The 27160-nt window shown below is 40.2% G+C and overlaps 1 protein-coding gene across 6 annotated transcripts in view; it reads right to left on the reverse strand.

Annotated features, from left to right (window-relative positions):
* The window catches only part of SLC25A26 (solute carrier family 25 member 26), a 189340-nt gene that overhangs the window by 152435 nt on the left and 9745 nt on the right, over positions 1–27160 (reverse strand). For 5 of the 6 annotated variants that reach the window (XR_011964750.1, XR_011964752.1, XR_011964751.1 and 2 more), the window contains exons 2-5: positions 26742–26898; positions 23452–23561; positions 8424–8528; positions 6630–6677 (exon numbers count right to left, since the gene is read on the reverse strand). Coding sequence is in view for 3 of the 6 variants with exons in the window: in XM_072598731.1 (XP_072454832.1) it covers positions 6630–6677; positions 8424–8528; positions 23452–23561; positions 26742–26898 (420 nt within the window). In the remaining 3 variants the exon portion in view is untranslated. The remainder of the gene's footprint in view (positions 1–6629; positions 6678–8423; positions 8529–23451; positions 23562–26741; positions 26899–27160) is intronic. The other variant, XM_072598733.1, reaches the window with a different exon arrangement.

Consider the following 27160-nt stretch of genomic DNA (forward strand, 5'->3'; position numbering starts at 1 on the left):
AAGTAATGTACAATAAATAGCATCATGTGCCTAAATGACAGCTAAACAGGAAAGAAACTGAATAGATCATCTCAAAGCTATTGAAATTAAAGCATTAAGTATCTGGATTTAACCAGTATAATAACTTCATATTCAAATAATTTCATATTTTTTTCTTACTACTACAAGCATGCCCACAGCTCCCCCATCCGTTTCCCTCAGCCCTCCTATCTCCCCACATCTTGCCCCCCGTTCTCAGACAAATTATCCTCTGCTTACACTGTCTCAAACCCCATCCACTTCTGAGCTTCCTCCTCATCTGACCGTGAAATCCAAAAGTCTGCTCTGAGTCTCCCTTCTTGCCCAATCCCTCCCCCTGGCACCTCCTAGAACTGTTTCTCCAGATTTTCTCCTACTTGTCTGACTACTCCTCAGTCTCCTTCCCTGGGGTCAGCCATTCTCTGAGCCCAGTACTTGGCTATCCCTCAGTGCTCTGCCCTGTGCCTTTTAATCTTCCCTTTCTTGGTGATTTCATCAGCTCCCATGGGTTCAATGATCATCTCTATGCAGATGACTGCCTGATCTAAGTATCCAACCCTCATCTGTCTCCAGGGTGACAATCTTGTATCACCAAGTAGTTATTGGGCATCTCTACCTGGAGATGCCAGAGACATCTTAAATTCAACATACTTAAAAAAAGGTCTCACTTTTTCTCCCTAAAACTCACCCTTTTCCTGACGCTTCTGTTTCTGCATAGTGTACCATTATTATTCAGGTTTTCCAATTACACTTGAAAAGATTATGTAAGATATTTTACAATACAAACCTTTCTAGATGTAAATGACCCACGGGGCATCAATAGTTCTGCACTTTGGAGTACTGTCTACACGTTAGCTCTCCTTCACCCTCTCAGAGATTCCCAAAGTCACTAGGTCATCTCAGTCTTGGCTCCATCCATTCCCTCTTCTTCTCACCTGGTCAGTCACAGGGTCCTACAATGGCCCATCTCATCTCTTCCCTCCTGCTTCTAGGTTCTTCCCTCAACAATGCTGCCAAAATGACATTCCTAAAGCATGGGTCTGACCACCAAGTTTTAGCTTCTGGGCTCAAATGCAAACTCTTGGATTTGACATTTAAAGCACTTCATAGCTCAGCTCCTCTCTCTCCTTCTTGACTGACGGGCACACTAAGATACCCTCATGCAACCTGTTTCAGCCATTCACACCTTCTTGCTGATTCTTATACACGACCTTCCATCTTCCAAAAGCCTCTGAGCTTTTGCAAAAGCTGTTTCTTAAGCCTGGAATACTCTCCTTCTTCTCCCTTTCCTCCCAGAATCCCTGGCCATCCTTCAAAGCCTAGGCCAGACACCACCTCCTTAGGAAGCCTTTCTTAATCTGCTTGGCTATTAGTATTCACCTCCTCCTGCCCCCCTAATTATTTTGAGTTTCCTCTGCTTCATGCTGTATTTACTTATCTGTGTACATATTATTTCCACAAGAATATAAGCTCCTTGAAGACAGAGACTGCTTAGCATCAGGCACAGTTCTTGGCACCTAGAAGGCATCTTGTCTACTGCTGTGACTTGAAACTGAACTTTTAATGTTTAAAATGAACTCATCTGTGAAATAAAAATTGTTTCCTTGAGTATCTGCTTATAAGTTGTGAAGCTTTGGAGGGTTGGAGCCAAAGTGGCGGAGCAGAAATACATACATACTTTAGCTCTTACTCCACAGCCCATAAAATACCTGTAAAAAATGACTCTCAACAAATTCTAGAGCAGCAGAAGCCACAGAAAGATGGAGTGGAGGAGACTTCCAGCCCAAGGTGACCTGGAAGGCCAATGGGAAAGGTCAGTTGCACAGGATGCAGAATCCAACCCAGCCTTGGCCCCACATGGCACAGGGAAGAGGACCTTAGCAGGCTTCAGAGGTGGAATCCCCAGAAGTAGCAGCATATCCCTCAACCCACAGGTACCAAAAGTCAATGAGAGGGCTTTTTCAGCTGGTTGAGAAGGGAGCAGGGTCCCCCCCATAGCTCCGGCCTCAGCAGTCTGGCTGCAGCAGACACCTCAGCAGACAGCACCTCCCATGACAGGCAGCAACCATCCATTGTTGGTCTCATCTTATAGTCCCTGGGGGAATTGAGCAGCTGATCTGAATCTCAGGCCCTGAGCACTGTCCTACAGTGAGCAGGAGCACTAGGACCCTCCTCTTGACAAAGGATTCAGAAGTCAAGTAACTCACTGGGAAAATACCCAAAAAAGGGGAAAAAAATAAGACCACAGAAGGTTACTTTCTTGGTGAACAGGTATTTCCTTCCATTCTTTCAGATAAGGAAGAACAAAGCATACTGTCAGAGGAAGTCAAGGCTTCTGTATCCAGTACCTCCAAAATGAATATACAATGGGCTCAGGCCATGGAAGAGCTTGAAAACCGAGTCAGCAGCTTGCTAAAGGAGACCCAAAGAAATGCTGAGGAAAATAACACCTTTAAAAATAGGCTAAGTCAATTGGAAAAAAGAGGTCCAAAAAGTCAATAAGGAGAAGAAGGCTTTAGAAAGCAGAATTAGCAGAATTAGAATGGAAAAGGAGGTTCAAAAGCTCACTTTAAAAATGAGAGTGGAGTTCAGGGAAGCTAATGACTATATGATAAACCAAGAAGTTGCAAAACAAAACCAAAGGAATGAAAAAATAGAAGATAATGTGAAATATCTCATTGGAAAAGCAACTGACCTGGAAAATAGATCCAGGAGAGATAATTTAAAACTTATGGGACTACCTGAAAACAATGATCAAAAAAAAGAACCTAGACATTATCTTTCATGAAATTATCAAGGAAAACTGCCCTGATATTCTAGAACCAGAGGGCAAAATAAATATTGAAAGAATCCACTGATCACCTCCTGAAAGAGACCCAAAAAGAGAAACTTCTAGGAATATTGTGGCTTAATTTCAGAGTTCCCAGGGCAAGGAGAAAATATTGCAAGCAACTAGAAAGAAACAATTTGAGTATTGTGAAAATACAATCAGGATAACACAGGATCTGGCAGCTTCCACATTAAAGGATCGAAGGGCTTAGAATATGATATTATAGAAGTCAAAGGAACTGGGATTAAAACCTACCCATCAAAACTGAGTATAACACTTCAGGGGAAAAAAATGGTCATTCAATGATACAGAGGACTTTCAAGCATTCTTGGTGAAAAGACCAGAACTGAAGAGAAAATCTGACTTTCAAACACAAGAATCAAGAAAAGCATGAAAAGGTAAACAGGAAAGAGAAATCATAAAGGACTTTCTAAAGCTGAACTGTTTACATTCCTACATGGAAAGATAATATGTGTAACTATTGAGACTCTTCTCAGTTTTTGGGTGGGTGGAGGGATTATGCACGCATGCACACACACACACACACACACACACACACAGAAAGGACAAGCTGAGTTGAATCAGCAGGAATGATATCTATAAAAAATAAAATTAAGGGTGAGAGAGGAATATATTGGGAGAAGAAAGGGAGAATTGGAATGGGGCAGGCTATCACTCATAAAAGAGATAAGAAAAATCTTTTTCAATGGAGGAAAAAAGGGAGAAGGTGAGAGGGGAAAAGTGAAGCTTACAATTGTCACATATGGCTTAAGGAGGGAATAACATACTCACTCAACTTGGTATGAAAATCTAGCTTACACTACAGGAAAGAAGGGGAGAAGGGGACAAGGGTGAGGGGGATGATAGAAGGGAGGGCAAATGGGAGAAGAGAGTAACTAGAAGTAAATACTTTGGGGAAGGGAGGAAGTCAAATGAGAGAACAGAATAAATGGAGGACAAGGTAGGAGGGAGGGAAATATAGTTAGTCTTACACAACTGGCTATTACAGAAGTCTTGTGGAAAACTACACATATACAGCCTGTGTTAAATTGCTTGCCTTCTCAGTGGGGATGGGTGGGGAGGGAGGAAAGGAGAGAAGTTGGAATTCAAAGTATCAGAAACGAATGTTGAGAATTGTTACTGCATGTAACTGGGAAACAAGAAATACAGATAATGGGGTATAAAAATCTATCTTGCCCTTCAAGAGAAGAGAGAAGATGGGGATAAGGGAAGGGTGGGGTGTGATAGAAGGGAGGGCACATGGAGGGAAGGGGTAATCAGAATGCAAGGTGTTAGGGGTGGGGGGAGGGAAGAGATGGGCAGAAAAATTGGAACTCAAAATTTTGTGGAAATGAATGTCGAAATCTAAAAACAAATAAACAGAACTATAAAAGAAAGTAATCAAAAAAAAAAAAGAGTTCCAAAAGACATGGATGGAAAGAACAATGACCCACCAAAGAATCAAAAGCAAACATAATAAAATTATAAAGATTAATTGGGACTCAAATGAAGAGATATGAAAAGATATCTCAAACGTACAACTTGATGGTACTGGGAGGTCCACAGATGTTACTGCCCATGTTTGGGGGCTTTCTCAATCTTTTCATTAATTATGCTGCTTTTTTCTTTCTCTCTAAAAACCAAACAAACTTCTATATTTAATGGGATGGCTCTTGGAGAGAGTTACGGGGGCGGGGGGGGGAACTATACACGGGACATTATGGTTATGTAAGAAACAGAAAACATCAATAAAATTATTTTTAAATGGAAAAAAAAAGTTGTGAAGCTTTGCATTTCTTTCATTAAAAGAGAAAAGTTTTTAAATCCTGCCATGCAGAAACATATTACTTGCTCTTTGTGAGTTCCTTTAAATTGTTAATTATGCATAAATGTTGCCTGATAGTAACTGTGGTTGTTAAATTTAGAGATGGAAAGGCCCTTTCAGATTATTCTGTCTGGCCCAGAGAAATCAAGTGATTTGTCCAAGAATTAGGTAACTAGTAAGTTCCAAAGCTGAGATCCAAATTGACTTCTCTTCTGATTTGAAGCCCACTGCTATCCCCACTATATGTTGCTATTGTTGTTACTGGACATCTTGCTCCTAATTCAATATCAGATGATCTCTCCTCTCTCACCTAGACTAGTCAAAGTCCTCCATTCAAGTCCCAATTCTGCCATTTATTAGTGACCCTGGACAAGTTAGTTTTCTCTAAGACTGCTTCCCTCTAATACCTTCCTAATGGGGTTGGTGTGAGCACCAAATAAGAAAGAATAACTGAAGACTCTGTAAATTTTACAGCAGTTAAGGGACTGCTACAAGGTCACCCATTCTGGAAATCAAAGCTACCTACAGTCATATGAAAAAATGCTCTAAACCATTATTGATGTAAATTAAAACATCTCTGATACCTCACACGTATCAGAAGTAACAAATGCTGGAGGGGATAACGGTAAATAGCCACGTTAATGAACTGCTAGCAGAGTAGTGAACTGATTCAACCATTCTGGGGCACAATCTGGGACTAGACCCAGAGGACAATAAAACTGTGACACAGTTTTGACACAACAATACCACTATTAGGTCTGTAAACCAAAGAGATCAAAGAAAAGGCAAGAGGGCCCATATGTACAAAAATATTTATAGCAGCTCTTTTTGTGGTGACAAAGTATTAGAAATTAAGGAAATGCCCATTAATTGCAGAACGGCTGAACAAGCTGTGGCATATGATTGTGATGGAATACTACTGTGCTGTAAGAAATGGCAAGGGGGGTGGTTTCAGAAAAAAAACCATGGCAACAGCTGTATGAACTCGTGCAAAGTAAAGTGCGAGGAACCAAGAGATCATTGTGCACGGTAACAGTAATGTTGTAATGGTGATCAATTGTGAAATACTTGGCTGCTCTGATCAATACAATGATCCAGGACAATTCCAAAGGACTCACAATGAAAAAATGCTATCAGCCTCCAGAGAGAGAAGTGAAAAACTCTGAGTACAAACTGAAGTATAATTTTCTCTATTTTTCTTGCTTCTAAAAAAGATATGGCTAATAAGGAAATGCTTTGTATGATTTAACATGTATAACTGATATACTGCTTGCCTTCTCAATGAAGGGGAGGAGGGAGGAGGGAAGGAAAGAATTTGAAACTCATTTAAAAAGAAAAGAATCTCAAAAATAAATAACAAATGGAAATGTTAAAAAAAAAAAAATCACCCATTCTGAATGAAGTGGTTACACAAAGACAAGCTTTCTCTTAATATCTGATTCTACTACTTTACAACCAAAACTTGCTCTTAGGATGAAAGGACACAGCAGGACCTGTCACAAAGGGTTAAGAACCAAAAGACCTGAGATCTAGGTCTAGATTTGTCTACCACTAATTAATTAGCTGTCCAGCTATGAGAAAATCATAACCCCCCTCAACTGCCAGCTTGCCTATCAAATGAAGAGTAATCACACCATCTATCTTGCCCACCTTAACAGGGTTGGTATTCTTACAGGCTGCTCTGAAGACCAAAGGAGAAAACAGATAGAAAAGTGCTCCACAAAGCAGAAGGAAACTTCCAAGTAAAGATCATCATCATCATCATCACCGCAGGAGAAGACCAAACTGTCCTGGGAACAAGACTACAGTTGGCATAAAGATTAGTTATCAAGTAGCAGAAATAAATATTTCCGTTGCGACTTGTAGCTTTACTGAACAAAGTCATCAGATTTTTGTCCTTAAAATGATTGTGGCCTCTGATTGTACTTTAAAACAGAAAATAAATAAGTGGTTTACCTCTCTTAAAACAGTGCTTTTATAACCGCGATATAATCCTTGGATGCCCTGTAACAAAGACATTGAGAGGCTTTCACTAAAAGGAAAATCTGTCAACAAAGGCAATTTTCAAATGATATTCCATCTTCTGTGATTCTACCCATACCAAGCACTGAGCTCTAAAACCTAAAATAAAAGCTCTAAATGCAGCACCCTAGATAGAAAGTGGGTGGGTATCTACCTCTGGGGATCCCTCGGGTGAATCCTCCACCCAGAGTTAGGTTAACTTCCATTAAAATGGGAGCTTTTCTGGTAAAGTTACTGGAGCACACAAACTCCTCTCGTTTCTGTTATGTCTTTTCTGCGGGTAATTACTAGAGGGAGTGCTTGAGATACTTTAAAAGAGAAACATTTCCAAATGTAAATACTCACAGAGTAGCAATTTCTCATTCACATAAAAATGAAATTATACCCCACAGTTTGAAACAGAAGATGGCACACAGACACATGACTTAATAATCTCCCCTTAATGTAATGATTAACTACAACCTTTCCCCAGAGGAGTCCTGATTTTCCTGTTCTGCCATCTATTTCTGTAATTAAAAATTCTAGGACCTCCTCCTCAGGTGAGAAGCAGACGGTAGTAATCCCTTCTTTTCTAAATAATTCCCTTAGCAGTTCAATTAAAAAATACCATTTGTTGGACTCCTAGAAATTTCCCCTTCAACTGTCTCTTAAGAGTTGTTCGTGCAGACTTCCAGAACAATTGCCCAGAAGACCGTCCCAGCGTGACGATGCTGTCATTACTTGCTCTACATGCAAAAATGCTGGCACGTCCAGGTGATCTTGAGCATCAATTCAGCTGCCAAATATCCCCAGACTCATTATCAGTAACAGGGAAGCACTTCTTTCCTCACTAGAGGTGGAGTAGCACAGGAACAGAATCCTGCATACACCATCAGACAAGGCCATCTGACCAGTTGATTCTGCTTAACAATTTTCTTTATTAAAAGGAGGAAATTCAGTGGTGGGGGTGGCCTGTAACAGCAAGCACCTGACACATCCAGGATAGTCTGCTAGAACAGGTTCTTAGATCTGCTTTTCCAAAAAGGAAAGCAACTTCTGAGGAATCAGCAATCTTTTTTAATCACATATACCAACAGAGAATATACAAGCAAAGACATAAAGACCAACAGCCAGGGCTTCTAACTGTCTGACCATTAGCAATACAGACATCATAGGTCAACAGACAGATGTAACTGTCTGGCCTTTACATACGTACATAGTTACCACAGAGGGAAGCACCAACATTTGGGTTTTCAAAGCCAGGGGGCTTCTTAATGCCTACCCAGAGTCTCATGCGGTCATATCACATGAATATTCTTCCAAAGAGTAAGCCCCCAAAGCAAAACCTCACCTCAGAATATATATATTTCAGAGCTGGAGGACATAACCCTCAGGACTCAGTGCCTCATTAGCAATTAACAGAAAGTGTGGGCCTTCCTACATAACAAGTCTCCCCTAATCAAGCAACTCTCATTAACACTACATGGCCACGCATCGGGAACTGATTGTGGGGTAGAAACATGAGGCACTGATAATTTTGTTTGCAGAATAAGTATAAGGCTGAGCACTAACTGGCCATAGAGGCATGATGCATAAACAGCTTCCTAGTGTGGGTACAAAAATGCAGCTGCTAACCAGGAGGCTTAATATTTCATGAGGATGAACCTACTACTAAATGTATGGAGAGGAAAGATCTGCAGGGAACTCATATGCATTTAGATAAGATCATAGTCCAAAAGCAGATGTTACCTCTTGATTCAGGATGCTGGAAAAAATGTGAAATGTTCCAGAAGCAGCAGATACCTGTGCCCTCTGTTTTACAACTTCTGAAGGAACACGGATTAAACAGGCCACCTAAAAAAAAAAAATGTATGCACCTATGTAACATCTTAAGAAATTTGTATTAACCATAAAAAAAATGAGGTCACTATGACAAAAAGATAACATTTCGATAAAAATTCATTCATTCAATAAGCATTTACTGAATGCTTCATGTATCACAGTGGAAGGAGAGTTGGTCTCTGACTCAGGAAGGGCTAGGTTTCAGTTACATCTCTGACATATACTGACAGTGACCACGGGCAAGGAATTTTCCCTCTCATTCCTTTAGACCAGTGGGGTTAAATTCCAATTCTGACTTACAGCAAATGATTATCATCCATGGGGTATTGTGTTTTTATTGATCTGAAGCACTTCCCAATTGCATTTTAATCAGCTGTACCTTGGTATCTGGCAGCCGCAAAATGCCAGTCTGACATGTCTGCTCTAGGCAGCTCTCTAAGACTGGAAGTTCTGGAGGAAGGGCTGGTATGGATTTGCTGAGGGAGTTTCCTCACCCAGTAGTTCCCTATACCAGGGAAATCACAGTTCCATTCCCTGTGCCCATGAGTAAGAACAAAAACTAAATCTATAATAAGGGACTTTGAAGATCATAAAGGTACCTTTTTTTTTAAGAGTTATAATATAGGAGCAATCTACATTAGAGGAGAACATGGACACAAGCTCTATAGAATAGAAGTTCCATGTTGGAAACAAAAAACGTTGCATCTCAAATGTTAGCAATTATTCACATATCTTCAAAGGATTGAGAAATTGGACAAAAATAAACTTCTGAAAACAACAAAAGCACACAGAGAATGTTAAAAATGAGTACCTTTCAGGTATCTTATTCTTTTAATATTAAGACAGAGAGACAGACAGAGACAGAGGGGGACAGGGGCAAAGAGGGAGGGAGGGAGAAAGGGGTGAGAGAGAGAAAGAAAGCTGTTTAATGAGGATTTACAAAAAGAAACAACATTGGTCACATCCTATGTCTCACTTTTTGGTTCAGAAAATATAGTCATAAAAGTCTAGGTGTTCTAAGGGTTTGGGACCAAAAACTTAGCTTGACATGGAGGAAATTCCCTTCAGCCTTAGAGTCTTTCTGGTCTGTCCAAGAAAAAGATACAAATCTTCACCAAGTAATAAAGGAGGTTATCCTCTTCCCCCAGGCCCTTAGAGACAGGTAACTGTTAGCCTATGGGCTGAGGGAGGAATGAAGGCAGACAAAAGCGTAAGGAAATGAAGATTCCCCAAGTGAGAATCAGTCTAATGGGGCAAGGGCATTTCAGAGCAAAAAGGGACCTGGGAGGCTGTCCCATCCACCCTGTGTTTCAACAGGAATTCCCTGCACAAGATGTCAGACAAGCACTCATTTGGCCACTGCTTCAGCATCTCCAATGGCACAGAAGGGCACTCCCATCTCCCAAAGGGGGACCTCCAATTTTATACAGTTGGAATCATTAGGAAGTCTGTCCTGACATTCAGCCTGAAATTTATCCTCCTTTCAATTCTATCAATTGCTCGTAATTCTGCTCTCTGGGACTGAATAGGTGTTACTCAATGAATCACATTATTTTTAGCCCATGAGACTAAAAAAAAAAAAAATCTGAAAATTCTTTTGTAAGACTTAAAATACCATATCTTATCTAATTTGTTTTTGTACAGTTTTATACTGGAGGTAGACATAAGTAGAAATACTTATGATAAACTCAAAAAAAAATATCTAGACCCTCATACTCCAGCAACATGCCTGCAGTGATCTCCAGAAGACTTTTCCTTGTTCCCCCAGCTGCTAAGGCCTTCTCCCTGAAGATGATCTTCCATTTATCCTAAATGTATCCATTTACGTACATGTTCTCTCCTCCATTAGAAGTTTCTTGAGGAAAGGATTCATTTTGGCTTTTTCTTTGAATGTGTAGCACTTATGGCACCTGACACATAGTAAGCACTTAATACAAGCTTAATGATTTGTTACTAAATTGGAACGGTCCTGAGATAATTTAGCATAGCACCTCCACAAAAAATTAAACTTAAAATTTAAAATTTAGTTTAATATTTAAAAATGCAAACTCAAAGTACTACATATTTTGTTCTGTCTCGAACAGCATTAACAGGCTTCGATGTACCATTTAGCACTTGATTGTTTCTGGTCTCAGGTGGTTCTCTGATTACTTCATATATTTTTTTGTTCACTCTTCTGGATTTCATCTGGGGTTTTCTTAGCAAGGATATTGGAGTGGTTTGCCATTTCCTTCTCCACTTCATTTTACAGACGAAGAAACTGAGGCAAACTGACAGTTAAGTGATTTGCCCAAAGTCACACAGCTAAGAGAGCCTGAGATAGAATCTAAATTCAGGACTTCCTGACTCCAGGCCCATTGCTCTATCCACTGCACCATCCAGCTGTCCCTTATATATCTATGATTTATCTTTTCAAAACTGCAAATCTCAAAGGTACAGACTCTGTCATCAATTTCACTGGTTCCGCATAGGTATTTGAAAAATGCTAGAAACAGAGAAGTTGAGGCATCTGGTCGTCTCAACCTGGGTCATCAACTTTCTAAAAAACAATGTCCCAAGTCCCACAACACTCAAATACTGTTGGAAGCGGCACAAAGTACAGCAGGTACATTGATGGGAGGCTGATCCTGCCATACACCTAGAACATTACAGAGAGTTATACTGCCAAGGGGGAGAATACCATTACTTATCATAAATTGAAGCTATCTTACTGTTTGCTTTCTTAAGCCCCACTGTATTCTAAAAAATATTATAATCTTAATTTCATTCATTCATTCAAAAAGTGATTAAGCATTTCCTCTGCTCATCTGTAAAATGAGGGGCTGATTCCAAATGGCCACTTAAGTCCTTTCCAGATTTAAAACTATCATCCTACGCCACTGAAGGAGACGGTAAGGTAGATGATTTTGTGCAGCTCGGCCTCACTTAAATCCAATTCACAGGCTAGTCAGGACATCATTCTCTTTGAGAAGAAAGGACAAACACTAACATTTCCGTAACAAATCTTAGTGATCACTGGGAAAAGTCTGATGAAAATGCAATACTCCTGTAAAATGCTCCTGTTATCTTAGAAAAGAAAAAGAGAAAAATCTAAGTAGCAACATATCACCTAAAAAGATGACTTAAGTAGTCATCCACAATTCTTAAAATGGATATAATCCACAAGTTATTTAAAGAGTGGTAGGAACCAATCAAGAACGTTACATCTTAATTGAGGTGGAAGAACAAGAGGACAGTCACCGGTGTGAAAGAGCAGATTCAAAATAACGATTTTCAATGGAGACACTTACAAGAGCCACGTCTACAATAACAGTGACAAAGCACAGTAAGAACAAAGATTACAAAATTAGATTAACCAGCTCATCACCATACGGCCTGAAGTAAGTTAGAAACAACCATCCAAGCCCACAACACCATCTAAACTTTAAAGCCCCTATTAGTAACTGCAATAGGAAATTAAGTCTGCTGAAACTCCCATGACCCTAACAAGGCAGCTCCTGATAACTAAAACCCATTCTCAAAAAGGTACAACACCATGTACTTTTCAATTCTAAGGGTCAAAAGTGATGAATGACCCCAATATGTCAAGAAAATAGGAATTGTCGACTTTAGTGGTTGGGCATAAATATTTATAGAACTTCATGCTTCATAACCTTCCATGTCCTTCCATTAGGTTTTTATTCCTTAAAAATACAAAGGCGGAAGGAAAACTTTCAAAAGGTTCTCAGATGAAATACAATACAAGGAAGCAAAGGGGCACAAAGCACCCAGCGTGGCTTCCTGACTTCTATGGCTCTGCAATTCTGGTCGAAGGGAGAAGCTACAAAGCAATGCCTCTATCTATTTTCTCCAGATACCTTCAGCGCCTTCCATTTTGTTTTCTATTAACTCTGATCTTTCTTAGATTTGAATTTGAGCTACAAGGGAATATTTCACTGCACAAGAACAAAAACATGTTATAGCACTAGAGTTTTATGAAAGGAAATAGTGGTAATGTCATCTGTAGGTCTATCGGTAAATGCATTCTTCAGAGAACTCTTCACTCAAAAGATCTGGGCTCCACTGTGGGATGCATCCAGATGGGTCTAATGAAAATGCCCCTATCCTAAGACCTCATTATATGTTAAATTCTACAAAAATAAAAGAAACTTAGAACTTTCTAAAAAGAAACACAAGCATCCTTATTTATCGAGCCAATTCTTATCTCCTTTGGTTGGGATTACTCATACTACCTATACTATGATGGAATTTTAGATTTGAAACACTGGTAAAGAATAAAACTGATACAAAGACTTTTATATATTTAGGATATGGAAAATAATAAAATGGACAAATAGGTTGCTAATCAGAAAACAACTCTCAAGAGACTCCTTCACCATCAGACCTCAAGGTGTATTGCCAACAGTTTCCTCCTTTTATGAAATGGGTCAATCTACAGGGCACTTCAAATAGTAAACAAATTCTCTTTTTTCCAAACAATTTGGAATAATTCACAAAAATATCCCACACTTTTGATGACATTTCCCTAAAGGATCACAGAATCATAACTGGATCTCAGGATGGGAAAGTAGGGCAAAAGGCATCCAATTCAACTTGGACCTGAAGGGGAACAAATCCCTTCCACAAGGCACCAGACAAGCAATCCAGCCTTTGCTCGAAGCCCTCTACAAGGTGTACCAGGGGCAGAGAAAACTCAAGGCCCAAAGGCAGCTCATGGTCCCTTTACACAGCATTAACTGATAGGAAGTTTTTCCTAGGCCAAGCTTCAAGGCAACTTCCATCCATGGCTCCCAGGTCTGATCCCTCTTCCATAGGACAATCCTTCAGATACCAGAAAACACTGAGACCATCCGTAATCTGCCTCCCCCACTGCCTCTCCAATCTCTTCTTCTCCAGGCTGTAAACATCCTGAATTCCTTCAACCAATATTCACACTGCAGGATATCAAGGTTCTATCATCCTGGTCACCCTCTTTTGAAGGTGCCCCAGCTCATCAACATCTTTCTTAAAAAGTGGCCCCTAGAGATAACCCTAGTGCTACCCATGGGGCCTGACTGGAGCTCTGAACATCTAAAGGCTCTCTAGTCCTAACAAGTAGCTTAAAATGGCATTGGCTTTTGGGGCTCCCATATCACACTGCTGACTCACATTAAGCTTTCAGCTTCCCCAAACCCCCAAATCTTTCACAGATGAACTGTTACCTAGCTACAATTCCCTCAGTTTTTTAAATTTACTTGCGAAGTTTTTTTTAAACTCAACCCTATTCAAATCCACTTAATTCATGCTGGTGCAATATTCTAGCCTGTCAAGACCTCTCGATCCTTATTTTCTGCTCAATATACCCTTCTAATCTTGCTTCATCTTCAAATAAGGTAAACACAACATCTGTGCCTTCATCTAAGTCAGTCATCAAAATGCTGGAGATCACAAGGCCAAGCACAGACCCCTGGGAATCTCAATGTAACCTATCATATTAGCATCACATCATTAAAAGCTACTCTTTTCATCCAAGCACGCCATCAACCCCCAATCTACCTACCTCTGCTACTGTCTAGTTCCCCTTTCTGGTTTGTCCATAAGAAGAGCATGAGTGGCTATGTCAAAAGCTTGGCGAAAATTCAGGTGAAATTATATTTACCAAGGAGTCCCTGGATCTACTACTGCAGTAATTCAAGTATCATTCGCCTCTGCAACATCCCTTTGAAAGTGAGAGCCGATCATGTCACAGTGATCTGAGACACCGAGAGATTCAATGACTTGCCCAAAGTCACATTTATTATTTATGTAAGAACCCTAAAGCAGTAAGAACCCAAACTAGATCTTTCCTGCATTCTTTTCATTACAGGCATATTCTACATACAGAGCACATATCCCTTCTCACTCTACAGGATAACTAGTTAGCTATGTTTATACATTTAACATATTTACTATATCACTAGTAGGATAAAAAGCTTAGTAATTTAGATAATTCTTCCCTGGCAGCACAGTATAGTGAATAGAGAATTGGCTTTGAGGTCTGGAAGACCTAGCTCCAAGTTCCACTTCTGACACATACCAGCAGTGTGACCCTGGGCACTGCACTTAAGATTTTCAATGTCCTAAACAACTCTCTAAAATTAAAACAGGGAAAGCACCAATTTTCATTGATAGAGGGAGATTTGCTAGGTAGGAGTCTCCTCAATCAATATAATTATAGGTCTAAGCCAAAAAAATCCAAGATTTTAATAGGATCATTTTTAGTAATTATGTTTTGTATATTCAATCAAAAAGTAATCTGATTAGAAGTACAGAATGCCTTATCCTTTGTAGAATAAGCCTTGAGGAGCAGGCAACAGCTCTTAATACCATGTTGTAAATAGATTTTAGAAAAGAGAGGTATTTTTGTATTTGACTTCAGTCACTTAGCATTCTGTATCAATTACCCTTCGTATATTGCTTCTCAAGTTTCTGTAACATTCATCCTTATTTAACTGATTTTGAGTGCAGATTTCCAAATTAATGATAGTCTAAAAAAAAAAAAAACCTCTTTTTTTCAATCAAAGTTAAAGTAAATCAAAACCTGTGTGTAGTAATTATATGGTACATATATGTGACAAGACTGCCATCTTGTGGTTAAAAAAATCCAGTTTTCACTTTATTCTTGGGTGCACTCCCCAGATTTTTTTTTAAGCAATCTTATCCAAACATTGGATGACAATCATTGAATCCTACCTAAGCTATATAACCTGTGGAGGGATATATGCTACCCTTCACTGATAATCAATGCTGGGACATGAGTTCTAACACTGTGAGTCATATCTCTATCTGTGGATAATCATTTGTTTCAGCAGGTAAGAAAGAAATGTATTTAATTGTGGTAGAATGACTGACAGCCACTTGTGCTCTAAAGTGTCTGATTACTGAAACCAATGGCATACACTGAGAGCAGGACCGCAGGATGTCAGACCCAGGGGTGGAGGGGACCTCAAAGGCCAGCTAGTCCAATTCCTTCATTTTACATACAAGGAAAGTGAGGTCCAGTAAGGGTGACAGACTCCCCAAGGCCACACAGCTAGTAAGGATCAAAGGGAGGATGTGAATCCAAGTCACTGGGCTTCGGAGCTGGTGTTCTTTGCGTAATACTATACTAACTCAAGGAATTTCACAAAAGCCAGGTGGGCATTTGAACTTGTAGTAAGAGATCAGGAGCCTCCTTCACATTCACATAAGTTAGACAAATGTGATCTGATGATGAGTGTGATCTCACACACAATGCCAAACCCCACCAAAGGGAGGAGCTGGAGAGCAGGACCCAGCTCACTCTTGTCCTCCTATATACACAGAGAACACAGGTGCCATCATCCTCACTTTGTAACACGACTGATGATTTCATTGTTCGGGGACTCCCTACAGCCATGCGGATCAGCTCCAGCTCAGACATGTGCGGTCCTTGACAGTTCCCAGGGGCAGCTGGGGCGGAGGGGGAGGAGAGACGCTTGCCTCTATTTCATCCTGGCTGCTGAGAGCTCCAGAGCCACCAGGGCCCCAATCTCAGAGAAGGAGACCAAGGATCTGTCCATCCTTCCATCCATCTGATGAAGTGACTTGTCTAAGATCACACAGCAGATAAATTAACGTCCATGGGAAGATTCAAACCCACATTTCCTTAATTCAAGTTCAGTCATAAATACCACATTACCAAATCCACCCCACTACCATACTTCCTTACATATTGCCTTGCAACTGATCTCCCTGTTTTTTTCTCCTATGGATAGACAGCAATTCTCTTATTAGGTGATTCCCATGAGGTCAAAGGCCTTACCAATCTCTTCTACTTCTTTTGCACCAACTGAGTGGAACCCAGTGTCATGACCCCTGCACCAGGATCCCAAATGAAATCTTTCCCAATGCTTCATTACGGACTATCACTGCAAGACCCAAAACACAGGAGCAAGATCCTGGCCATGACTCTGGGCCCTTGAGAATAACACTAACCTTTTCCATCTAAAATTTTTTGCTAACAGTTTACCAGAGTACACCTATAGGCCACACACAACACATGACTCAGTTTCACCATCCAAAGGGAGATCACCTTCCTTCCACTTCTGTGAGACTGAATTAAATCCATTCAACAAACTGACTGACGCTGCTTCACAGAAAGGGACCCAAACTGTGATCAGTAGATCCTGAATGCCAGCACACTGATGACCCAGAACCATGCCCAAGGCGGCAGAACTTCAGACAGAGGGCGTGGTCTGCCAGTCGGCTTGAGCCTGTTTGGTCAAAATCATGGTACAGCAGGTAGATATGTGCAGACACATATATGTGTATGTCTGTGTAACATATACATATATGCACATGTATACGTTATTTGTTACTGTCCGTTTATGTATTTTATTATGGTTAGTGACCTCACATTTAAAATGCTTTCTTAAAGAACAGATTTCTTTTTCCCTTATCCACAGACTAAATAACATAAAGAACTGAAATGTACTACTCTAGTTAATTAATTTCTACAATCTAACTAATAGCATATGCTGTATCCTAAAATAAAAACAATTATCATAAAATAGAAAGCTCATTCAGGAATAACAGGTTAGGGATGCCCTTGCCTCTTCAAAAGCGTATGTAAACAAAGGAATTGAGTATTTAGGGAGGATGCATGAGTATTAATTTCAAAATTTTCCCCTTTTGTAGGGAAATAATATTTTCCTTCATGACACTCCTCATTCAAAGAAGAAAATTCTGCTTTAAATATCAGTATGGTACAGTGGTAAAAGTCCTGGAATCAGAGGTCATGGATTCCAATTCCAGCTCTGATACATGGATGACTATGTGACCTTGGGAAAATCCCTTCACTTTTCTGTGTCTGAATTTCCTCCTGTGTAAAATGAGGATGCTGAACTAACAAGAATTTGCCTTCTCATTCTCAACCTTTGCTCCTAAGGATATCACCAAACGGGCACACTTCGAGAGAAGGTCTCAAAGCCAGAGAGTCCACTGCAAGTCAAGGCAGCTCAGGACCTTCGCTGGTCTGACCAGTCACTGTTTTGGCCTCGGATTCCTGCTGCTAGACTTTACTCTGCCCTTCTCCACTCACTCGTCTCCTTCCTCACTCCTCCTGCAGGTTCTGTGACTGAGAAATCTAGAAACAGCACAGTGGACTTGTTAACAAAGACCACAAGCATTTCATGCATGCCTGGACCTAGAAAGCCCATCAGCCAAACAGAGAAAGTACCACCAACGAATGTAAGCAAGAGGAGGAAACTCTTTACATCCTGACAAATCAAGTTTCCAATCTTTTCAATTAGTTAAAGGACAACCTAAATGTGGCATTAAACTGCATGGAAATCCAACAAGGGCTGAAACAAAAGCAGTGTATGGATGTGGACCAGAGGAGGGAAACAGAGAAAAGTCCTAGGGAACAGGGGATGGGGAGAGTAAAAGGCGGGCAAGGGACTAGACAATTCTCAGGTTCTGCAGGTCATTTTTTTTTAGATGTTTTATACTTGAGAATTTCTAAGAAATAAATAACCACCAAGTCACTGCTTGACTAACGTCCTGAATGGAAAAGCACGTCAATAAGAGATCAGAAAATAGAGATGAGAACAAGGTACAACTCTACCTTCTAATACATGGATGTTCAGATGTATAAAAAGTGTTTGCATGTGGGTGGTTAGGTGCTTGACAGTTACTAATTTACTGTTTCAGCTTCTAATTGTATGATGAATTTCTTGGCAGTGTCTGCAGACTTCTGCCTCCATTCATCTTTATTTACAAGCAATTTCCAGCTGCAGTTTTAATTTGAGTTTCCGTCTGATCTAACTACACTGCTCTGCGTTCTCCAGGAGGTCCTAATGGCAGCGATCTCGTTTTCTCAACAACCTTTTGCCACAGCTCAATTATATTTCTGAACAAGGACTTAGCAAAATACTACCCACTCTGCAGATCAGAGCTAACCTGGATTAATTTCTGACTTGACATGATTCATTTTAAAAAATGTCTATAGTGGTCAGTATTCCCCAAATTACCTTGGTCAGTGATTCTTCTTATCAAGACCAATGATAACCAAGAGAAAACTTGATATTTTAAGATGCAAATAGTGACATTAATACCATGATGCTTTCAATGATGACTGGTGAATGCATTCAGTAATAAGTGGATAAGAATATCCCAATAATACTGTTTGCTATAAAGAGAAACTTAGTATAAAGTGGGTTCACTTTGAACTCTACCCAAGAGCCTCATAAATTGGTTTCAGATTTATGTGTATAAATATATATGCATGTATATGTATGTATATATTCCATAACATGTACATATGTATTCCATAGCTTTACATAAAGACCAAATGAGATGATGTATGGGATGACAGATGATAAAGGGCTTTGTAAACCTGCAAGCTCATTATAAATGTCAGCTAGCATCAGAATTACCATCCTCCTCTTCCTCCTCTTCACTGGAATCACTACCACCAACATCACCATCATCTTCATCATCAGAATTTCCACCATGGTCTCCCTCCCCCTCCTTGAGTTGCCAAGAGCACGCAGCCTGTACATGAATACCAGCAGACCAGAATGTGATTCAATGCCCCAAATTTGAGCCAATTTTTTAGGAGGAAAAAGTAGAATTTATTTGCAGGATAACATGCAATTTAATTCTACAGCTGTGTAAAATGATATAAAATGTAAGATACAACTATTAGTCACATACAAGTAAAACTAAGCATCAGGGAAACAAAACGCATGCTGCCGAGAGGTATCTCCAACACTGGGCTGAACTGGCCGACATCCTGCAGTACCAGATGGTGTTCAGAAATTCCCAATGAACGTTCATTGAGAGTAATGGCCAAAGCAAGGGAAACTCGAACGTGAGATGAACAGAACGTTCACAACTTTCTATTCCATCATGGGCACGAGTGTCAGCCCCACTCCAAGTCCTGGAATTGGGGTATCCAGGAAGGAAATGGAAAGAGGAAGTTTAAGTACAAGAAAGACTTCATTTAACTGTATGAATCTGGTTAAATGACAACTCTCCTCTTTCACAAATTCAGCACCATTTCTCATATAATTTTTTTGTTATTCTGATCTTGTTGAGCCAATACTAATGTGATAATTTTCTGCTAAAATTTTCTTTAAAGACATCTTCTGTGGGCTACACACTCACCTTCTTGGGCTGAGGACAGAGATGGCAACACATAACAATTGTCCCAAGGTCAAGGCCACCTCATGAGGCTTACCCATTTGAGATGCACACTCTTTAGCAATGCTGTTAGCGCCAGAGTGGACTGTCTGGATTTTATCACTAAAAGTGGTCTACAGTAAAGAGGTAAGCCAAGTGTTTGTACCTTTAAAAAAAAAAAAAGAAACCCAAAAATCCCCCCACCCCCAAAAGCCCTGGATGTACCAGCATTTAAAGAGTTAAAGCAGACATGCCCCAACACTTCTGATCTAATTACAGTTTCCACTTTTCACAAGGCTTTTTTGTGTGTGTGATGAAAACTGAGCTGTAAAATAATTGAGGTGGGGATTTAGAGATTTGGTACAACACACCTCCTCATAAAAATGACACAAAGGGGACTTTTTTTTTGCTGTTGTCACATATTAAATTTTATTTGATCGATTTTACTGTATTCCAAATTACAGGCATAAGGTAGATTGCTGTAATTACAATTTTATTGATTACTCATCAAGTTTTAATCAAGTGATCGAAACAGGGAATGGTTATTATCTTCTCACTTTCTAGGACTTTGCTTTCCCAGGCCTGAGCCGGTGCCACAAAGTAACTCCAGGCACGGCCGATAATCAGAAGCAGCACCAGCCATGGCTTCTGAGGCAGCATCGTGACGGCATTGTCATTGTTATCACAAGTCACGCTTCTGATAGCATTTTGTCTGCGAGTTATGGCTCCGTCATTCACATGGCTTTTGTGTCAATGGTATAGTCAAGAGTTACAAATATATTTGCTTTTACTTCATTAGATTTTTCCTGTGAACATTCTTAAGGCATCTCACAAAAAATGAAGCCTTTTCTGCTTTTCTGATTGGTATCCATATTTTCCTAAAACTGGAATACAAAATTTATGGACCCAAAGCCAGAAACAAAACCTTATCAGAAAAAATTTAGTAACTAATGATTCCTGATCTTATTTACCAACATGTGCACAAACAGAAACAACTCATGAAGGAAGAAAACATAAAAACACATAAAAATGATAGTCACTGGGCAGGAAACAATTCCTTCTTTTGTGCAGATCTCCAGCCACATAGTGCTGGGGGGGGGGAGGGGGGGAGGGTGTTGCAGTGAATTTGACCCTAAGTACCTGGAGGGCAGTTTGGGAGAAAACCCTGGAGTTCAGGGATTTCAGGACTGAAATCAACCCAATTTTCTTGAGTTTACAAAAATGTTTCAGTTTATTTTAAATAAAACAGGATGCACCAACTCTGGTTTAACAAATAGAACTTAAAAATTACTACTACCACTAACCTGGTCTGTTTTAATTTTTCTTGATATCTAAGAAATATTATACAGCAGGTACAAGGGGCAGCTGTGACCCTAAGGCCCAAGGAGAACAGGGGCTGGATTTTTCTAAAGCTAAATAATCCCAGGCCTAGACTCTTTCCCATAATCTCTATCTCCGGCTCCCCCCTTCCCGCCCCTTGCCCCCCATATATTTACCATATATGCAAACACCCTCAAGATTACATTATAAGGTTCACATGGAAATCCATCAGTTACAGAAGAAAGAGGCAGCATTTCTCCTCCGATCAAAATGCACACCTCATTTGACATGAGAAATTAAAGAGCTGCCACATGTCCTTTCCTAGCATGTCACTTTGAATTTCCTGGCAAGTCCTCAGAGACAGAGGGTTTATGAATGCAAGAAAGCCTTTCCTTCAATGTGACAAACTAGCTTTCAAGGAGGATGATGACTGCAGTGAATAGTGGGGAAAATATGGGAAAAAAACACTTTATTTGCTTTTTCTCCACAACACACTGAGAAGAGATTTAACCAAACACTCAAAACACACTGCATTTATGACAGTTTACTTAAAAGGAGGCGATGCAATGTGAACGCTAATGGAAATGGAAAAAAGTCTGCCTGGACAGGATTTTCAAAAACAGAGACATTAAAACCATAACAACCTCTCCCCACCAAAAACTTCAGTGAATTACTAATTACAAGACTAAAATATAAACAGAATATAAACTTAAGTTAATCAGGAAAAATACGAAGCAAAAATTGCTTTTTAAATTGAAATTGAACAAGTTTGAAAACTATAATTTAGGGGCTAAAATGTTTACATATGGGATAATTGCGATATTATTTGACTAACCAATTAGCAGAACTGCATATTCAAACCTTTAATTATGTTTGGCAGCTACTCGTAGAAAATGTCTCCTCTTTGCCAATGCTGTGCTTTGGTGGCTACTTTAAGAAACTATTCTACAGAGTAATTTCAGGTTTGATATTCCCATCACTTTTACTACTGAAATCGGTGTGAAGGCCATTGACTTTGGAAATTCCATAGCTGTATAACACCCCCACTCAGAGCCTTGCAGAGTCATCTTAAAACTGAGGCCAAAAGGAAGCAGTTTTGTTCCAAACGCTGCGGCAGAAGGCACAGTTAATGGCTCTCAGGTAAGCGTTTGGACATTTCTCCAATCAAAAATTCCACTTTCCAGTAATGTACCTATAAAGTTTTATATAAAATGAATGTGAAAACCAACTGAAATGTGGAGATATCTCAAAGACTTTCTGCCAGGCCTCAGCCTCCTTCTGTCAGCTAGTCCAGCCTCCCCGATGTGATCCAGGCAGGTAACCCTAAGGCCCAGGCCTCACCCTGGCACCAGCCCCAGGTAGCTCAATCTCACCTGGCCACCCAAGGCAGGCATCTGCCCTTCAGGCACAGGCTTCATTCTGTCACCAGACCCCACTCCAACGTAGTGAGAGGCTCCCTGCACCCCACCCCTCACCTCCAGGATCAAACGATTTCTTCTGCCAGTCACCTAAAGCTCCCAATTCAGTTCCAACCTACATTTCCAGCCTTAGTTGTTACCGCTCTCAATCACACAACTGACCAAATGAGCTCCTCTCCAGCACCTCCCTGCAGGCATTCCATCTGTCTCCTCTATGCCTCCCCAGGGCTACGCGCCCTGTACCTTGAAAACAAAGGCACTTGTCTCCACCTGTGGGAAGTATTATCTTCCTTTGAGGTGGCGCTCAATGCAGCTTGACAAGCAACTGGGTGCCTCCTGGGTGAAAGGCACCGTGGAGGGGGCTCATGCCCCTCGGCCCCAATCTTTAGTATTCTCTTCCTCCTCCAATTACTCACTTATTGCCAGCCTGGTGTACCTGTTGTATCCCCAGTAGCATGTATGATTTCCCAGGGTGGGGAAAGTTCCATCTGTGCTTCGTATCCTAGGGACCAGCACAGTGAAAGTGAAAATGAAAGGGATGAAAGGCAGCAAGCTGCTTCTCTGTCTGACTTTTCCCTTCCTCCTTCCTAATGGTTTCATGCTATGGTCATGCTTACCTGCAGCACCTTTTCATCTAAAACATCACGTAATATCACCTGCTTCATGTTAAATTTCCTTCAATCTGTTTTGTTTAAAGAAGTGATCTCTATGTGCTAAAATGTTTAAAGCAGCTCTCTTTGTGGTGGCAAAGAACTGATGGGCATCATCAACTGGGGAATGGCTGAACAAGATGTGGTGTATGGCTGTGATAGAATACTACTGAGGTGCAATGATGTTAAAAAAAAAAAAAACAACAGGGAAAGACTTGCATGAAATAATAAAAGCGAAATGAGCAGGGCCAAGAGAATTCTGGGCTCTTCAGGGCCAGCTTCCATGTCAGAAACGCCACCTGCCTCCTCACTGTGCCCTCACACAACCCTGAGCTCTTGTTCCAGGCGCAGGGCACACTCACCAGGGGTAGGGGGGATACTCACTACTTCTCCAGCAGAGGCAGCCAACATATGAGTCACTGGGACCAAGTATGAGGAGCAATCCATTCTCAATAAAAATTTTGCATATTCATAGGTGATAAAAAATGCAGCAGCTGAAACACAGAACAGTCCAATTACCACGCTTGTCTTGGGGCCAAGTTCTACACTCATTCACATCCTAAAGAAATGCTATATCAACGCTGCACTGCTGTACTGAATGTCCATTAGCTAGATGACCCAGGATACAGAGCCCTGACCCCAGAGGCAGGAAGATCCTGACCAGTTATGTGACCTAGGGCCATCATATCACTTCATGTCTGCCTTGGTTTCTTCAACTGTAAAATGGAGATAATAATGTCACCTACCTCACAGGGCTGTTTTGAGGATCAAATGAAATAATGACTGTAAAGCACTTAGCAGAATGTGTGGCACACAGTTAGGAGGACTGTTACTATTACTAGGAAAATGTGAGTTCAAATTCCAACCGAGAAACTTTGTAAAAAGTGGTCAGCGCAGTGTCTAACACATAATAGACAACACCATGGAAAAACAGATTCCTTTCTCTATCCCTTTCCCCAATGCACTAAGGAAATTTAGAGCTGTGTGAAAACTCAATGACTAAGGATAAGAACTTAACTAATTAAAAGAATTTTTTGTCATTTGGGATGGCACCAAAGGAGATCATAGGTTTTGGAGTTAGTAAGGACATGACTTCTTCTAACACCCTTATTTTAGGGATGGGGAACTAGGGATAAAGTGATCTGCCCAAGGTCTGGGACTCTTAGTTGACAAAGCTGGGAGCTGAGCCCAAGCTGCTCTGAATATGTGACTGGATCTTGAAGGAATCAAGAAGAACTTCAGGCCTCTATCAATAACTGTACAAATAAGAACTATCTGTCACTATAAAATTTAAAAAAATATGAAGCACTGATAATGCAGAAATCCAAAAGAGGAAACCTTTCGTTTTAATTAAGAATAAAGCCAATTCTCAAATGTTACAATGCTGACTTTTCAAGTTCATCATAGCTATTTTTATTGGTTAGAAGGCGAGTTTACACTGTGGGAACAATAAATTACCTAACTGAACCTGAAACTGAAAATCTAGGTCATGTTAACGTCTCTCACAGGTCTGGCCCAAGAGGCTTTGTGAGATGCTTGTGCTGTTAGCACAAGATGATTATCACCTCAACGCAGAGAAGAGACCAAAAAGGAAAAAGAATGACAAATTCCTCATTTCTAAATGACATCTAAGCATGGCAATAGTTAACAATGCCTTTCTAGGAGCAACAGCCTACCAGGGAGACTCAAAATTGCTGCTAACAAGTTAATCCCTGGTGACAAACAGCAAGGGCTCAGAGCTATACAAATTCATATTCAGATGGTCTCTGGTGGTGAATGCTCTCTGGTGGTAATGCTCTCATTCTCTGTTCTGCATGAAGTCTGTCCCCTCTGACTCACTCACTGAATTAGCCCAAGTTTACAGAGCCTACACAGTCTACCTTTTAACTCCCTTTGGGTGAAATGTGATGCCCACTGAGCCATTTTTCTCCGGTAAAACAGAGAAAGATGACAGAAAACACTAATAAGCTCCTAGGTATTCTCCTTCACTTGTTTTAAACAATTCTCCAAATAACTAGAGACCTATTTTTGGTGCTATTTTTTGAGGAATATCTTCCAGGGGATCCTGTAACAAGGTCCTTTATGAACTTCAGAAAATAAATCCAACGACGCATGGAGTTGAGAGAGAAGTAATGATGGAATTTCAGGCTGTGGGGAACAGGAGCCTGCATGGCCTTGGGCAAGTCACTTATCTCTTTGTGTCACAGTTTCTTTATCTGAAAAATAAAAGGGCTTTTCCTGGATGTCTCCAACTTCTCTTGTCACTCTAAAATTCATTATATGCTCCTCCTCCTAAATCAAAGCCTCTGGAAGGCAGGGATTTGTCCAATATGCCTACTAAATGAACAATGAAAGCCCTTCATGATGGTAAGCAGCAGTGGGGTTGCTTATAGTCTCAAGATTCACCCTGAGCAAAAAGTACGCCCAAGTTTGGTTTTCCTCACCTTTATTTGGGAGGGAGTGGGGGGGAGTAAGAGAAGAGAGCCTTATATAAAGTCATATCACTAAAACTTCAAACACACATTATTGAGGACCCCCAAAAGGCTTGTTTATGTGGGTTATGCCTATTGACATTTACCATATTATAAATTAGAACTAATAAATTAAATTATTCATTTATATATTTATGTTTGTGCATGTGTGCATACATACGTATATGTATACACATACATACAATACATTACTTAACCTTTTCACATTCCTCACAGTTTATAGGACCACACTGGCAGGTCTTTTGACAACATGACATATTAAAAGGAATAATGACAAGTGCAGAAAATTGCATGGGCAATCCCAAAAGAAATCCCCACTTTAAACTTATAAGGAATTTCCATCATTTAAGGTAAGCCAATTGCATATCTTTAAATGGTCAGCTATAAAGCCTTTAGATGACTAACAACTACAGCTGGATGTTAAAAACCAGAAATTAACCTGAATTTACTAAAAAGAAAGGAGAGCATCACAGAGCATCTGAGAATCTGGCCGAAGTTTTGGGCACCACTGGGAAGATCACTAAGCAATTAAAAGTGGGGAAAGTGGCTTATTAACAAGTGGCTGGGATGAAATAGGTGATACTGATCAGAACATAAAGACCACACGAGAGAACACAATAGAGACTTTAAACCCAAAATGAAATCAAGAGATTATAAAAGGAGTATCCAGGAGAAAGTTAGCAGAAAAATGGTTACAGCACCTCAGGTCAATTTAATTATGATCCCTGAATTTAACACTGAAGGTTTTAATGCCTCTTGGGTTCCCCGGCTGTACAGCAAGGAGTAAGAAATGGTAATCAATATTGTATAATAACAGCTAGCATTTACAAAGCACCCACTGTGTGCTAGGCACTGTGCTGTCACATTAGGATTATTGTCTCATTTGACTGATCCTCACAACAACCCTGGGATATAGTCAAGACTATAATGCTCTTTATGGGAATTAAACATATATTTAACAAAAAAAAACACCATTAATATTTCTTGCATTATAAAAATAATGGTTCAAGATCTATAGCACCGACTGATTCAAAAATAATGGGGTAGTGAATAAAAAGCCAACCCATGTAACACATTCCCCCAAACAGGTTATCATATACGGAGTTGGACCACCCTCCACTCTGAAAACAAATTCCATTATCTCAGGTTTTAAAGCAGCTTGAATGCCAATGTAACTTTTACCATTAGGAAAGGATCCAATGGCTGCAGAGGGAACACCAGCGTAGATTCCACGGAAACCACCAGCCTGCTTAAATCCCTGAGGACTCTGGAGTCTAGTTTTTATGGTATCCAAAGGAAATAATATCAAGTCGACAGAGACACCTGCTACCCCTCCAGCCTTAAAGACAAAAGAAAAAACGTGGTTAAAAAAATAGGATATAGGTAGATTTGAGGGTGGATGAGTAGGGGAGAAGATGCGGTATTAGTCTAAACTTTGCAGTGGTTGGTACTTTGTTTTTATGCTTGAAAATATAATTAATTAAGATAAGACCATTTCTAGTACCAATGTTTGGGCATTCTTCCCTGATCACACATGGCTACATATGATCAATTTATCTAAAGATGCTAGGGGCCTATCTTCCTCATTAGGTTCCCCAGCC

The sequence above is a fragment of the Notamacropus eugenii genome, chromosome 3 (genome assembly GCF_028372415.1).
Source record: "Notamacropus eugenii isolate mMacEug1 chromosome 3, mMacEug1.pri_v2, whole genome shotgun sequence".
NCBI lineage: Eukaryota > Metazoa > Chordata > Mammalia > Diprotodontia > Macropodidae > Notamacropus > Notamacropus eugenii.